The sequence below is a fragment of the Triturus cristatus genome, chromosome 6 (assembly GCF_964204655.1).
Source record: "Triturus cristatus chromosome 6, aTriCri1.1, whole genome shotgun sequence".
In the NCBI taxonomy this organism is placed as follows: domain Eukaryota; kingdom Metazoa; phylum Chordata; class Amphibia; order Caudata; family Salamandridae; genus Triturus; species Triturus cristatus.
Window position 1 is genome coordinate 18,561,353 of NC_140589.1, and position 15,937 is coordinate 18,577,289.

General features: G+C 50.5%; 1 protein-coding gene across 3 annotated transcripts in view; it reads left to right on the forward strand.

The window, feature by feature from the left end:
* The window catches only part of LOC146813651 (phosphofurin acidic cluster sorting protein 2-like), a 1,059,532-nt gene that overhangs the window by 633,474 nt on the left and 410,121 nt on the right, over positions 1 to 15,937 (forward strand). For all 3 annotated transcript variants that reach the window (XM_085610139.1, XM_085610140.1, XM_085610141.1), the window contains exon 6: positions 523 to 614. In XM_085610139.1, the coding sequence (XP_085466265.1) occupies positions 523 to 614 (92 nt within the window). The remainder of the gene's footprint in view (positions 1 to 522; positions 615 to 15,937) is intronic.

Genomic DNA, 15,937 nt, shown 5'->3' on the forward strand with positions numbered 1-15,937 from the left:
TGAAAGCTGGTTCTGTACTGGAGGGTGCTGAGTTCCCTTGGAGAAACCTCACCAGAGGGAATGATATGAACACTTTCTAGGCACACACAGGACCCTGAGGGTTGGGCAAAGCCCTCGCTGCTGCCAGTGCTGGGCAGACTGTAAACTTATGGAAGGTTTGGGTCCAAACGTGCACTAGAAAGGACCACAAATACTTTTTATGCAAAAAAAGTTTCTAGTGGCATAGGTTAAATACACAATTCAACATATAGCGAGCCGGTGTTTTTAATCCACAAGCCTGTGTGATTTATTTCACTATTCTCATATTTTTGAGAAACCTTTATTGCATAAAAAGTACTGGGCAGACAGCATGGGTATGATGGTGGGTCTGACAGTGACATGTAGGTTTGTTTTTTAATGCTTTTTAGGTATTCATAAATTGCATGTTGGTTGACGCGCACCCTTGTGCACAACTCTGCTGTAGCCTGTCTCTTGGATGGTGCCAGGGGTCCACCTCTGTCTCATTCGCATTGTCTTTTTCAGATCGCTCCCCAGATATTGATAACTTCTCTGAAGAGGAAGAGGACAGTTTCTCGTCCGAGCAGGAGGCTAGCGATGATGCTGCCCAGGGGCAGGTGAGGCTGCACACAGACACTAGACGAGTGAAGCAGGACTCCTGGCGAACAGTAGTCTGGTGTGTGGATGAGGGGGATCAGCTGTGTCACTAGGTAAAGAAAGAAAGTTGGAGTAATAAGGCAAATAAAGGCAGGGAAGTCTCGGGGGTTGTGTTGGGGTCAAAGAATGGAAATCGAACTAGGTAAAAGAGAGACAAGGAGCATTATCTGGAAATGGGGGCAAAGGATCAGAGAGAGAAGAGGGAGCCCGATGTTTGGCCAAAGTGCAGAATTGTGCCCAGGTTATGGGTGGATAATTTATGCCATAGTATTTACAGTTTTCACCCGGAAGACCTGGGCACTGTCATGCTAAGTATATGTAATCAGCCCGTCTGTATCCACCTCTACTGCCAGATCTTGTGAACAGATTAAAAAATATGATTTGAAATGGTGCAGCTGTGTTTGCCAAATCAGGTTAAAATTACCCGAACTAGAAAGCACTATGGGGCATATGCATCAACATTAGCATTTGCGATTCCTTATTAGCGAAAAATAAGGAATCGCTAATAAGGAATAGCAAAAGGCTATGCATGTAGGAATCGCTATTCAAATAGCGATTCCTTAACATTCCTTATTACCGAATCGGTAATACCGAATCGGTAATAAGGAATACCTACCCATTCATTCCTATGGGCTTGGAGGCCCATAGGAATGAATGTAAAGCCATTCTGTATTAGCGATTCGGTATTACCGAATCGCTAATAGCGGGAGCACTTTCAAGGGTGCCAGGGTGTCAAAAGGACACCCTGTTGCACCCCTGAAAATGATATGTGCACATATGTTGCACACACACATGCTCTAAGGGCATGTGTGTGCGCAACATGAAACTTTGAAAAATGCACAAGAGTGCATTTTTCAAAGTTTTTGCAAATTACCATGCAGTTCATCTTCATGGTAATTTGCTCCCCTTATTAGCGAAATCGCTTATTTTTTAACTTTGATGCATTGCATTTAAGGAATCTTACTTTGGGATTCCTTAAATGCAATCGCTATTTAAGGAATCGGTATTTAAGGGATCCCTATTTAAAGAATCGCTATTTAAGGATTCCTTAAATACCGATTTCTGCTTTTGGGTTGATGCATTGGGATTGGGTATTTTTTACTTAATACCGGGAGCTAATAAGGAATCGGTATTTTACCGACTGGATTTTGGCTTGATGCATAAGGGTGTATGTGGTGTTACAAGTTTTGTTAACAGTTTAGATTCCTTGGTTAGATCCACTGGGTGGTATGTCTTGGCCAGATATTAAGTTGTGATAAATATAGGTGTTGTCCATTGATCATACTCATGGAGGCTTCGTACAAAATGTCTGTCCACTCAGTAGTTTCTGTTGAAACTTAGATCAGTGCACAGTCCGATATCACCACTTGCTCTGCGGATTAAAACAATTGGAGAAAGCCTCTTTCCCTGCTGTCACATCTATTATTTCATTTTAGCAGAGTTCTTTGAAAGTCTTACATAACCTCTTCTGTAATTTAGCAGAACCTTCTTCAATGTATACCCCGTGGAAATTGTGTTAAGGCCACAATCCAGTACGAGGTTAAGTTTATTCTCACAATCATGGCAGGTCAGCCACTGCAGTGTCATCTGGGAAAACCCCCACATACAAAGTACTCACATCAAGCGGGTGTAAGAACATTCTCTGGGCCCGATTCACAGAACTAACTTAAGACAAAATCCTAAACTTACTACTTTTGGTATTCACAGAAGTTAGGATTTTGTCTTAAGTTTGTCTTAAGTCTGTCTTAAGTCTGTCTTAAGTCTGTCTTAAGTCTGTCTTAAGTTTGTCTTAAGTCTGTCTTAAGACTGTCTTAAGACTGTCTTAAGTCTGTCTTAAGACTGTCTTAAGTCTGTCTTAAGTTTGTCTTAAGACAAACTTAAGACAAAATCCTAACTTCTGTGAATACCAAAAGTAGTAAGTTTAGGATTTTGCCTTAAGTTAGTTCTGTGAATCGGCCCCTCTGACTTTAAAGATGTACACTCACTTTACTCGTACGCTACATGGGATCACCCCACAATGGATGTATACTACACACTTGGGGCCATATGTAGATAGCTAAATATTTCCCGTTACCGACCGGTATTTAGCCCTTTCTAATGTAGGAGGCAGGTTTTAAGGATTCGGTAATTTACCGAATCGGTATTTTAAGAAATCGGTAAAATACCGAATCGGTAAATTACCGAATCCTTAAATCCTATGTAGGGATCACTCAAGTGAGTGCATTTTTGGTTTAAGGATTTCTTATTTACCACCAACTACAAGTTGATGGTAAATACCGAATACCTTTTCAAAAGCAATTTTGTGTTTTTTTTAAAAGTGCCATGTGGCAGACATACATGCCCTTAGGGCATGTATGTGCGCCACATGTGCACACATGCACGATTCAGGGGTGCAACAGGGTGTCAATGTGACACCCTTCCACCCTTGAATATGCTCCCCCTATTACCGATTCGGTATTTACCGAATCGGTAATAGTGAATGGCTTCCCATTCATTCCTATGGGCCTCCAGGCCCATAGGAATGAATGGGAAGGTATGCCTTATTACCGATTCGGTAAATACCGAATCGGTAATAACGAATATAACTGAATCGGTAAAATTTCCCTATTTTTTACCTACATTCTATTTACCGATTCTTAAATACAGAATCGGTAAAATTCGGTATTTAGGAATCGGTGAATAGAAATTACCTACATATGGTCGCATGTACCTTATCCTTACTATGCCTTTCTTTGAAAGAAAGTGTTCAATCCCACGTGCCAAGGACAAGACCTGTGTAGCTTGGTGGCTGTGTGTGATTTATGTGCTTTTGGTGTGGCTCACCACCATTTTTCACAGACCTCCCTTTTAAATACGGGGGCAACACTCTGCACCCCTTCTGCTAATACTTTAACTGCATCATTTACTATACAAAGTGGACTTTCTATCTTCTTGTGTATTTTCTGGGTCTTGTACAGTTCATGCCAGAAACCATGACCCCTCCCTGCACTCTACTGATCTGCTAACTTCTTTGTTGTGCACTAGTGCACTGAACAGGCCGTGCAGCCAGGGCTGCTGTGTTTCTAGCCCTGCGGGGCGAGGAGCTGGCATAACAGCCAGAGCTGCTGGCTTTTGAATCGACACTTGAACCATGTTCGATTCTCGGCATCAGCTCATCATCCTGAGATTCTGGGCAAATCACTTATCCTCCCTGTAGGAAAGTAGGAGCTGCTTTCATGGTCGCCCCCACTTCTGCTGGTGCAATACTGCTAATCAGGACCCCAGTCACTGTGCTTCCTCCCAAAATTGGCTATGGTGAGTACCTTGGTACATTCCTAATTGGCTGCTGGTGTGCCCTAGTAAGTCCCCAGTATATGGTATTCAGGTACCCAGGGCCTACGTACACCAGGGCCCCCCCTGGGCTGAAGCATATCTTATGGCACCCATAGGGAACCCTCCAAACTCTGACTACAGGCCTGCCATTGGAGCCCTTGTGAGCTAGTGCTTGCGACCCTCTCACGAAAGATACAAGTTTCCTTATATCTAACATCACTGCACCTAAAACGTCTAAGTCACCCCTCTAGTAGGCCTTTCAGTCCCAAAGGCAGTGTGTTTGAATCTAAGTGTGAGGGTACACCTGCATGAGCAGGACACCCCTGCAACCTTCGGAGTCCATTCTCCTGGGTTATCAGTGCATCAGTCATTACGAGACATAGAGTGGCCCTGTGTCAGTACGCGATGACCATCTCTAAACTGTCTGTAACGTACCCGGTCATGTTTGGTATCAAACATGTTGGAATCATACCCCCACACCGTAACCGGTGTGGGGGTATGATTCCATGCACTGTGAATCTCCTTCAGGAGGCCGTCAGTGCTCCTGGTACCAGTCTTCAAGAACCGGACAGCAAGCTAGGGCTGCTGCCGACCTGAGACACAATTCTGCCCTCTTGCTGCTGAGCCAAGCTCGAGCAGGGAAAGGCAGAACAATAGGTATCCTGTCACAGGGAGGTGTGACCACCTCCCAGACAGGATTTAGTGTATTGGGACAGGGTGGGGGTGCTTGCCAGCGCTACTCATACTGCTTAAAGGGCACATTTGGTGCCCTCCTTGCATACTTCAGCTCAAACCAGTTCAGGGAGCTGTTGGCTTCCGTTCTGGTGCAAAACTGGACGAAAGACATGAGAGTATCCTCCTCATAAGACCTCTGACTCTTTGTCAGTGAAATTGCTCTCCCACCCTCGCAGCTCCACCATTGAGTGAGGCCTCCCCCAGCCCCTGCACTCTCTAGTGTGAGTGCACTACTCACTCCACAAACACGCCACCGAAATCTGGGACCTCCTCGACAGCAACACTCCGGACATAGTATTCTTCACCGAAACCTGGACCAACACCCCAAGGATACAAGATCTCCAGAAAGGACCGCCCTGGAGGAGGAATCGCCATTGTCCACAAATCCAGCCTCTGCCTGAGCACACTCCCCGACGAGCACACAGACCTGATGGAACACCTTCACTTCAAGATACTGGTCAGTCCCACCACCACCCTCTGAAGAACCCTCATCTACCGACCCCCTGAACCCCGCGGACCCTTAGCTAACTCCATCACGAACATCATCACCCCGCAGGCCATCGCATCCACCAACTACACCCTGCTGGGAGACCTCAACTTCCACCTCGACATCCAACTTGACCCCAACACCACATCCCTCCAGGACAACCTCCACAACATTGGACTCTGCCAGATCGTGACCGAACCCATGCACTCAGCAGGACACACCCTCGACCCCCTCTTCACTACAGGAAACTCCATCATCTTCAGCCACACCACTGAAGTCCCATGGACCGACCATCGTTGCGTCCACTTCACCTTCAGAACACCCACCATCCACAGACACCAGCACCTGCTCCCACGAAGAAACTGGACCAAAATCACGGACGACCAGCTCACCTCCTCACTCAACAACTCAACCCCAACCATCGTGGAAAACGACAACCCCAACACCGCAGCCCGAACCCTGCATAGATGGATCTCGAACAGCATCAACACCATAGCCCCCCTGAAGAAAAACAACAATAACCGGGCCAAGAAAGCCAGATGGTTTATCACTGAACTTCCAGAGTCCAGACGCACCTGCCGCCACCTCGAAAAGGCCTGGAGGAACACCAAATCCACAGAAGCCCACAACAGTTTCAGAGGCGCCACCAACGCCCACCACCAACTCATCAGAGAAACCAGGAAAAAAGCGATCGAAGACAGAATCTCCACCCACGCGCACAACAGCAAGGAACTCTTCAACATCATCAGGGAGTTCGCCCAGCCCACCAGTGAGTCTACTGACATCCCTCTCTCACAAGACCTCTGCGACAAACTCAGCACCTTTTTCCACCACAAAATCAAGAGCATCTACGACAACTTCGACGAAGACAACCAGCACACTGAACCCTCACCAACCACCCCTGATACCCGGAAACCAGCTATTGACAACTGGACAGCCCTCACCACCGAAGACACACTTAAGACAATAAAGTCAATCAATTCAGGGGCCCCCACTGCCCCCTGCCCCCACCACATCTTCAACAGAGCCACCAACACCATCACACCCATGCTCTGCCACACCATCAACCGCTCCCCGGCGACCGCCTCGTTCCCCGATGACTGGAAACACGCCGAGGTCAACCCCCTCCTGAAGACACCCTCGGCGGACCCCACCGACCTCAAAAACTACAGACCCATCTCCCTGCTCCCGTTCCCAGCGAAAGTCATCGAGAAAGTCATCAACAGCCATCTCGCCACATTCATCGAAGAGCACAACATTCTCAACTCCTCCCAATCCGGCTTCAGAAAAAAAAACAGTACGGAAACCGCCCTCCTCGCCGCAACAGACGACATCCGCACCCAACTGGACAAAGGAGAAACAGTAGCCCTCATCCTCCTCGACCTCTCAGCGGCGTTCGACACAGTCTCTCACCGCACCCTAATACGCAGACTCCAAGCATGGCACCGCTTGCCAACATCGTCCGATCACACGACCTCAACATCATCTCATATGCCGACGACACCCAGCTGATCCCTCACCAAGGCCCCCACCACCACCAAAACCAACCTCCACGAAGGAATGAAGGCCATCGCCGAATGGATGAAGAACAGCCGCCTGAAACTGAACTCGGACAAGACGGAGGTCCTCATCATCGGATCCCCCCCTCCGCCTGGGACGAATCATGGTGGCTGGCCGCGCACGTAACCTGGGGGTCATCCTGGACTCATCGCTGTCTATGACCCAGCAAGTCAACACCATCTCCTCCTCCTGCTTCAACACCCTCTACATGCTCCGCAAGATCTACAGAAGGAACCCCACCGGAACCAGAAGGACGGTCACCAAGGCCCTCGTCAGCAGCAGGCTGGACTTCGGCAACGCCCTCTATGCGGGAACCTCAGGCAAACTCCAGAAACGACTACAATGCATACAGAACACCTCTTCACGCCTCATCCTCAACATCCCCTGCCACAGCCACATCACAGCCCACCTGAAAGACCTGCACTGGCTCCCCGTCATCAAGAGGATCACCTTCAAGCTCCTCACCCACGCTCACAAAGCACTCCACAACGCCGCACCAGCGTACCTCAACGAACGACTCACCTTCTACATCCCGAACCACCAGCTTCGCTCTGCTGACCTCGCGCTCACCACTGTTCCCCGCATTCCGACGAGCAACCGCCAGCGGCAGATCATTCTCCCATCTCACCGCCAAGACTTGGAACACCCTCCCCATCTGCCTGCGACAGATCCAGGACCTGCTGACCTTCAGCAGACGTCTCAAGACCTGGCTGTTCGAGCAGTAGCAGCACTCCCCCTCTCCCTCCCCCCCAGCGCCTAGAGACCCTCACGGGTGAGTAGTGCGCTCTACAAATGGATTGATTGACAAGGCCCTCGACTGGATCCGCACCTTCCTCTCCGGCATAACGCAGCGGGTCAGACTCCCCCTTTCCTCTCAGACCCTACACCTACCACCTGCGGAGTCCCCCAGGGCTCCTCCCTCAGCATGACGCTCTTCAACGTCTACATGGCTCCGCTTGCCCCCATCGTCAGAACCTATGGACTCAACATTGTATCGTACGCAGACGACACTCAACTCATCCTCTACCTGTCCAACGAACCCAACACCGCCAAACACAACTTTCGAGAAGGCATGGAAGCCATCGCCAAATGGATGAAAAACAGCTACCTACAACTAAACACCAACAATACAGAAGTACTCATCAAGGGCCCAAACCCCGACGCCTCGAGCGACCCCTGGTGGCCCCCTGCCTTCGGAAACCTGCCAACCCCCACGGACCACGCACGCAACCTGGGAATCATCCTGGACTCCGAGCTCAAAATGGACCGCCAGATCATCTCAGTCTCGTCTTCCTGCTTCCACACCCTCCGCCTCCTTCGTAAGACCTTCAAATGGATCCCCATCGAACACAGAAAGACCGTCACTCACGCCCTGGTCACCAGCAGACTCGACTACGGCAAAGCACTGTACGCCGGAATAAACAAAAACTCACCCGCAAGCTACAGAACATCCAGAACACTGCCGCAAGACTGATCCTCAACCTGCCAAAACACTGCCACATCTCCCAGCACCTGCGCACAGTCCACCTTCAAGATACAAACCCACACACACAAGGCCCTCCACGGCACCGGACCAGCATACCTGAACAGCCGACTCAAATTTCACGCACCCCAAAGGACCCTACGATCAGCCCAGCTCTACTACGCCGTGGTCTCCCGCACCAGAAAGACCAGATCGGGAGGCCGCTCCTTCTCCTTCCTCACGGCCAAAGCCTGTAACTCACTTCCGCTCCACCTCGGACGGACAACATCGCTCCCCATCTTTGCAAGGGGTTGGCGGAATTTGCGTAGTCGCACTACGCAAAGCTCCACGAAACGGTAAAAAATCTCCGCGAGCACGCAGAGTTCAGCGAAGACGCGGAATTGCTTGTTCCGCCAGTACGCGATGCGTTTTCCCTGTTTACGAACGTTGTTTGCGTGCTCCGGGGGAAATATCTCGCAAACTTGCCAATGCGGTCAGCAATTGGCGTGGCCATCTTCTTTCACTTGTCCTTCCCGCTCGCGATGCGTGTTTCCTGTTCGCGAACGCGGGCGCATCCGAATGACTTGTTCGCGATTGCACACACTCGCGGGATCACGCGGACGGCTACCAAAATCTCGTGGCGCGCGCGAATGGATAGGAAATCTCGTCGGCGAATGCAGGGATCTTGGTAAGTTGCTCCCACGTGAGCGAACACGCATTTTGAAAGCGCAAACATGGGAAAAATTCTGCGACAACGCAGATCGCAAAATTTTTGGCAATTCCGCGTTCTCCGCGAAACGCGGAATTGCCCAAATTCCGCGAGCGGAACGGAATTTACCACCCAGGCCTAATCTTTGCAAGAAACCTCAAACCTGGCCTTTCGACAGACCCCCACCCCTTGATGGAATGGATCCTGCACACACCCCTAACCCCCCTCCCTCCCCCCCAGGCGCCTTGAGACCCTCACGGGTGAATAATCGCGCTCAACAAACTCCTTATTGATTGATTGATCACTGTCCAGCCTCTCCTCTGAGAGGGACCACTGAATCGTCCCAACCCTTTCCTTAGGGTACTTAAGGGCTTACCTGAGGGTGGGTCCCTAGGTTCGTCGTGGGATTTGATTCAGATCAAACTCCGCGTCCTCTTCAACCATCTGGACATTCTGAGCAAGTCGTGCAGATTGTGTCGGACTGACCGCATCAGACTTTACGTTGGGAACCGAGACTGCAACCTGGAAGACTCCGTCTGCTCCTGATCTCTTTGTTCTTCAAGCCCGCTGCACCCTCAGTGTCCAGTCTCATTACAGGTCCAATTCCAGGTCCTGTGGACATCTAGAGACACCCAAAGGAATCTCCCTTGGAGTGAGGGAGTCACTCCCCTGCATCAGCAGGCACCGCAACGTAACTGACTGATTGCTGGTGACACAGGTGACCGTTCTACAACTTCCTCAAGGCCTGCACTATCTTCAGACCGAGTCGGCCAGGATCCCACGCCGACACCGCCGGAACTGAGTCCCTGTTTACCGCATCGGCTGGCCATTGATAAGGCTGGGTGACTCTCTTCTCTAAAGATCTTCGGGCCCAGTCGAGGGTCTTCTTTGATTCCTGTAGGCTCCCCTGCCTACTGGAATCAGCGGGCAATCGGGGTCAGCGGTCTAGTTGTTCACCGCCCATTCAGATACAAAAACCTCGCGAGCGCGCAGCGTTTGATATGATGAGGCTTGAGAGTTGTCGGAAGGCTGCTACTCTGGCTGCGAGTGTGCACATTGTATTTTTAAAAGCATATGGAAATTGAACTTTTAAAAACAAACTGTTGTGTTTTAACTTTTTTTGCGTGCACATTCTCCTGGTAGAAATTCCCCCCGCGATGACCTGCGGTGCCCGTCTGTAAGAGCGGGCCCGCCTTCACCTGGGTCAGCGGTCTAGTTGTTCACCTCCCATTCAGATACAAAAACCACACTGGTGCGAGCGCGCAGCGTGTGTTATGCTGAGGCTTGAGAGTTGTTGGAAGGCTGCTACTCTGGCTGCGAGTGTGCGCATTGTATTTTTAAAAGCATATGGAAATTGAATTTTTAAAAACAAACTGTCGTGTTTTAACTCTTTTTGCGTGCACATTCTCCTGGTAGAAATTCCCCCCGCGATGACCTGCAGTGCCCGTCTGTAAGAGCGGGCCCGCCTTTACCTGGGTCAGCGGTCTTAGTTGTTCACCGCCCATTCAGATACCAAAACCACACTGGCGCGAGCGCGCCAAAGGCAAGCCCGGCTGCGTGCGTCGGCGCCCGGAGCGCGCCCAGCACCAGGACCCCTGGTTGTTTTGCGGTCCAAGTCTATGCTAGAGAGCCGCTGCTGAAGCTTCGTGGGGAGCGCTGCAGGGACTGTGCTATTTTTAATATGGAGGGTAAGTTGGGAACGTTTTTGCGTACACATTGTTGTTTCCGGGTGGAGGGGGGTCTTGACAATAGCGTCATGCAAACTGGTGGGGAGGGTAGGCGTGCGGAGGGGGGCAGCCTGGTGGAGCCTGTGGCTAACTGTCATACACACGAGAAAATAGCTTTCACTGTATACTTCTCAACAAAGGTTCTGTTGTCAAGCACAAATATGAGCTAGAAATTCTGCTCAAGTCACATAATCCTGACATGGTCTTTTTAACAGAAACGTGGACGGACGATACCTCTGTCCCAGACTGGAATGCTGTCCTGCCACCTGGCTATACACTATGGGCCTCATGTAGGTAGCGAAATACCGGTCGGTAACGGCCGATTTTCGGTAAATATGCCGTTACCGACCGGTATACAGACAAGTGATATGTAGGAGTCCAAAAACCACTTTTCGGTAAATATGAGGCGGTAAATACCGATTCATAGTTACCGAATTCTAAAATACCGATTCATACTTACCGAATACAGAATTAACGAATCGGTAAACATGAAGTGGTAAATATGAAGTGGTAAAAATTTAAAATGACATGTAGGAGCAGTCGGTAATTAAGAAATCCATTAAAATCGGTAATTAAGAGTCGGTAATTAACACGGACTAAAAGCAGGTGGTAACCATCAACAATGGATAAAAGCAAACCCAAAATTCAACAGCGTGGACAACATGGCCGCTATGTACGTCATTGCAAGGCGCCTACGTCTACAGGCAGCAGGACTGAGGGTGTGGCGACGGGAGGAACAAATCTACAGACAGCGCATCACACTATTCCAGCTGACTGATGCAGAGATACATGAGAGGTACAGGCTACACCCCGAAACCATCATGGACTTAATCAGGGACCTACACCCACTCCTGGACCAGCCAGTTAGAAGGGCGCACGCCATACCCCCACATGTGCAGGTGCTCTGCAGCCTACATCTGTTGGCATCCGGCAGTTATCAGGTGGTGATAGCTGCGGTGGGTGGGGTATCCCAAAGTTGCCTGTCCCGTTTCTTCAGGAAGTTCCTGGATGCCATGATGCAGAGAATGCACCACTACATAAGCTTCCCGAACTCACAGGCTGCACTGCAGAAAACAAAAACTGACTTTTATCACGTGGCACAGTTCCCCCATGTCCTCGGCTGTATTGATGGTACCCACATCCCAATCTGTCCACCAGCAGATACAGAGCACATCTACAGGAACAGGAAGTCCACCCACTCCATCAACGTGCAGGTGATCTGTGATGCAGGGAACATCATCACAGATATTGTTGCAAAGTTTCCTGGGAGCACCCACGACTCTTACATCTTCCAGAATAGTGGGATTTACACACGACTGAGTGCCGGAGAATTCGGAGAGGGATACCTGCTAGGTAAGTAACAGTGACGCCCCTTGAAACATGCAAACATAGTGTATAGAGGCATGTTACTGATGGTTCCCTTTCACCCATCCAGGCGACAGTGCATATGCATGCCGGTCATTCATCCTCACTCCCTACCTACACCCAGCTACCCAGAGTGAGAGACGATACAACGTGGCACACAAAACAACACGCAATGTGGTGGAGCGCACGTTTTGACTACTGAAGAGCAGGTTCCGCTGCCTGCACAAGAGCGGAGGCGCACGCCAGTACAAACCCATCACCTGCTGCAAGATCATTGCCACTTGTGCAATGCTGCACAACCTTGCCACGAAAAAAGGTACAGATGTGGAACTAACATATTTTGAGGACAACGAGGATGAGTCAGGCCAGCCAGAGGGCAACGCAGCTAGAGTGCCAACTGCAATCGATGGGAGAGAGAGACGGGCAGAGATCACATCCAACTATTTCTGAGTAAGTAAGGGGACACAGCGAGTTGTGAGCAGTCATGACGTAGTTCAATGTGGCACCACGCCATGAACACATGATCAGGCCAATCTGGCAATATATCATCTATACAAGGAGTATGTCCAGGGTTACTTCACCCATTGTGAAGTGGCTAGGCAGGGCGACATCAATGTTTGCGCATACGCGCTGCAGTGGTGGATTGCACGGCCTGTGCATCCTCACTAGAGCCAACCCCAAGCCGCCTGCTGCTCCTGCGTGTTTCTGGGACGGGGGGTGTGATGCTGCTGGTGGTGTCGATGCTCTCCGCAGGATCCCCTGCAGCAGTTGTCGACGCCTGACTCGTCAATAGCACCCCTAGTGCACTTGTCACCTGCACCATCCCCCGAGACAGGTCGCTGCAGCACTGTGTTAGGCCCTCCTGCATCGTCACAGAGCGCCGGCACAGTAGGGAAGTGGCAGTTGCCAGACGGTTGAGTGCCCTGCTGGTAGTGTCCCTTCTCTGGCGTTCCCGGCGCCGTGCTTCGATGTCAGCATCTAATTTGCTGCACAACTGCTGGATAGACTGGGACATGTCCCGAATGCCCGCAGCCATGCCGCCAATGTTTGTGTCCATGTTGACTATGCTTGTCTTCATCACCCGCATGTGCCTCTGGACTGACATGACTGCCTTTGATTGCAGGCGCTGTTGCTTTAACATTTGGCCCTCGAGCCCCAAGAAGACACCATGGCCGTCAGTGGGTGCTGGTGGACTCTGGACACGCGACCTGCGGCGCCCTCTTGTTTCCGTCTGTGCTGCCTGTGAGGTGTGGGGCACAGTGGCATGGCTCCCTTCCTGGGGCCCGGTGCGGTCTTCAGGGCCCATGCTGTCGTCTGACGAGGTGTCCAAGGCTCGTAGCCTGGCTGCTGGACGCCTCCTCTGTCTCACGCATGCAAGCGGAGATGTGGCCGGTGAATCGAACATGAGTGGCGAGGCTGGCTCTGGTGGTGGTGATGCTGGCTCACGGTGAGGTGATGCTGGCTCTGTGTGCGGCGATGCTGGCTGTGTTGGTGGTGCGGCTGCCAGTGGGCCTGCTCCCCGGTCTGTACTTGTGCTGGCTGGAGGTGTTTGATGTTGCCGTGGTGCCGTCTCTCCTGCAGCATGCCCTGTCCTGCATGATGTCACATCTGTGGACAGAAATACAACATTGGCTCAGTGTCCCCGAAGGGCTGCATTGCAAGCGGCACAATAAATAATTTCACATTCCAACATGTCCCCTGTCTCCTTGTGCCTCGAGTGCGTGACATGCCTTGTTGCCCTGTAACATTTACGTCATGGTTAGTGTTGCCCTGACTACATCTCCCGAAATGCATTGCCTGTCTGCACTGACACGTGTGGACTGCAGTGTGATTCTCGTTTCACATTTGGGGGATGTGGGATGGGGTAGGGGGGGATACATTGCTGTGCTTTCGTCTTACCTTGGTGTGTTGCGGCTCTGGCAGAGCTGTCGGCGTCCCCAAGACCCACGACGCTCTCTTGCTCGATTGTGGCCGCCACCAGCTCCTCCAGTTCGGTGAGGGCAGGTGCCCTGTTGGTTCCACCTCCGGTCTGGCTGGCCTCCTTCTGGATGTCGCCCATCTTCCTCTTGGTTACAATCCTCAGGTCATACCAGCGCTTTTTGAGGACCTCAATGTCCCTGTGGGTCACTCCCACAGCATTGACCTGCGCCTGGATGGTCAGCCATATGTTGCGCTTTTCCACCTCAGGCACTTGCAGGGATTGCCTGCCGAACAGCTTCTGGTGCTGCTTCACGACCTCCTCCACCAGCACCTGGAGTTCCTTGGGGCTAAATTTCAGCTTCCTCCTCCTTTCCCCTCCGTCTTTCTGTGTTCTCTGGCTGGACATGCTGTTCGTTTACCCGCTCGCACATGCAACTGCTCCCTGCCTCTCCTCTGCACTCCAAGCCTCTCCAGGGTCGGCTAATTATGTCCACCTGCCTGGGTGTGGCCACTTCGGCTAATTGAGTACACCTGCCTGGGTGTGGGCAGTTCCAGGTTGGGTGGGCTGTCGTTGCACTGGATTCGCTGTTTCGTCAAGTCATGTGATTTTCTTTACCGACTCCGTACATACCGAATCGGTATTTTCCGAATCGGTAACTACCACCTCGGTATTTTGCGATTCGGTAACTTCCACCTCGGTATTTTCCGATTCGGTAAATACCACCTCGGTATTTACCGATTCGGTGAATTCCGATTCGTGATTACCGAATGTTACCGAATCGGTAACTGTTACCGAATTTTTACCTACATATAACTTACCGATTCTAATTTACCGATTCGGTACGGCTCGGTATTTTAGAACCGGTAAAATTTATTTACCTACATGAGGCCCTATGTAATCAAGATAGACAAGGAAACAGAGGGGGGGGGGGGTATAGCTATTATCTATAAAGATTTCTTGAAGGTTCAGGTGGAAGCAGTGGGAGACCTCCCGGCTGAAGCTATGCAGTTTTGCGCCAGGTTAAAGGACTCCTTTAAGCTTCAGGGCCTACTGGTGTATCGGCCGCCGGGTCCCAGAGCTGCCTTCTCACAGGCTCTCCTGTCCTATATGGAATCCTGCATAGACTCAGAATTCTTTATAATACTCTGAGATTTCAACTACCATCTGGAATTGGGCACAAACCCCGAGACTGCCAGACTCTCAGACCACCTGGAGGCGTATGGCCTCCGCCAGCTAATGTCTGAGTCTACACATCAAGGGGGTCATACTTTGGATGGACTTTTCTCTAATAATCCCGATATTACACTGGCACGAGTGGAGTTACTTCCCTGGACCGACCATAAGGCGGTGTTCTTTGAGGCCAGGGTCAAGAAGTGCTCCCCTCTTAAAGCAACTAGGGTCATGTTCCGACGTGGAACAAAGTAAAAAGCAAAGACCTACAGGATGCCCTCACTCACTCTTCTACAATATTAGATAGCGACAATGAGGTCGCTTTGTCCCATTTAATGAGTGGATTTTGAGTGCGGTCAACCGCGTTGCCCCGGAATATAGCGGAACAGCGAAGAGGCGCCCACTGGTGACACCTTGCTATGGCCCTGAACTTAAAGGGCTGAAGGTGGAATGTAGAAGGTTTGAGCGCCTCTGGAGAGCTGATTATAGTAGAAAGAGCAAAAATGCTTACAATGGGGCCCTGAAAAAGTACAAGGAGGCTATTCTGGAATCTAAAAGAGTGTATTTTACAGCAAAAATTGAAGAAGCGGGAAATTCAGTTAAAGAACATTTTAAATCTGTTACTTTTTTAGCTAAACCACAGCAGGTTAATTCTTTCAAACCTGATCAGGCTTTCTGTAACCAGTTGGCGGCCTTTTTCCAGAATAAGGTACAAACGATATATGATGGCTTTGCTAACCCACTAAATGCTCAGGCAGTTAGTCATCAACCTTCCCGCGTGGAGAAGACAGTGACATCCAAGCTAACATGCTTTAAACCCCTTTATGGAGAGGTT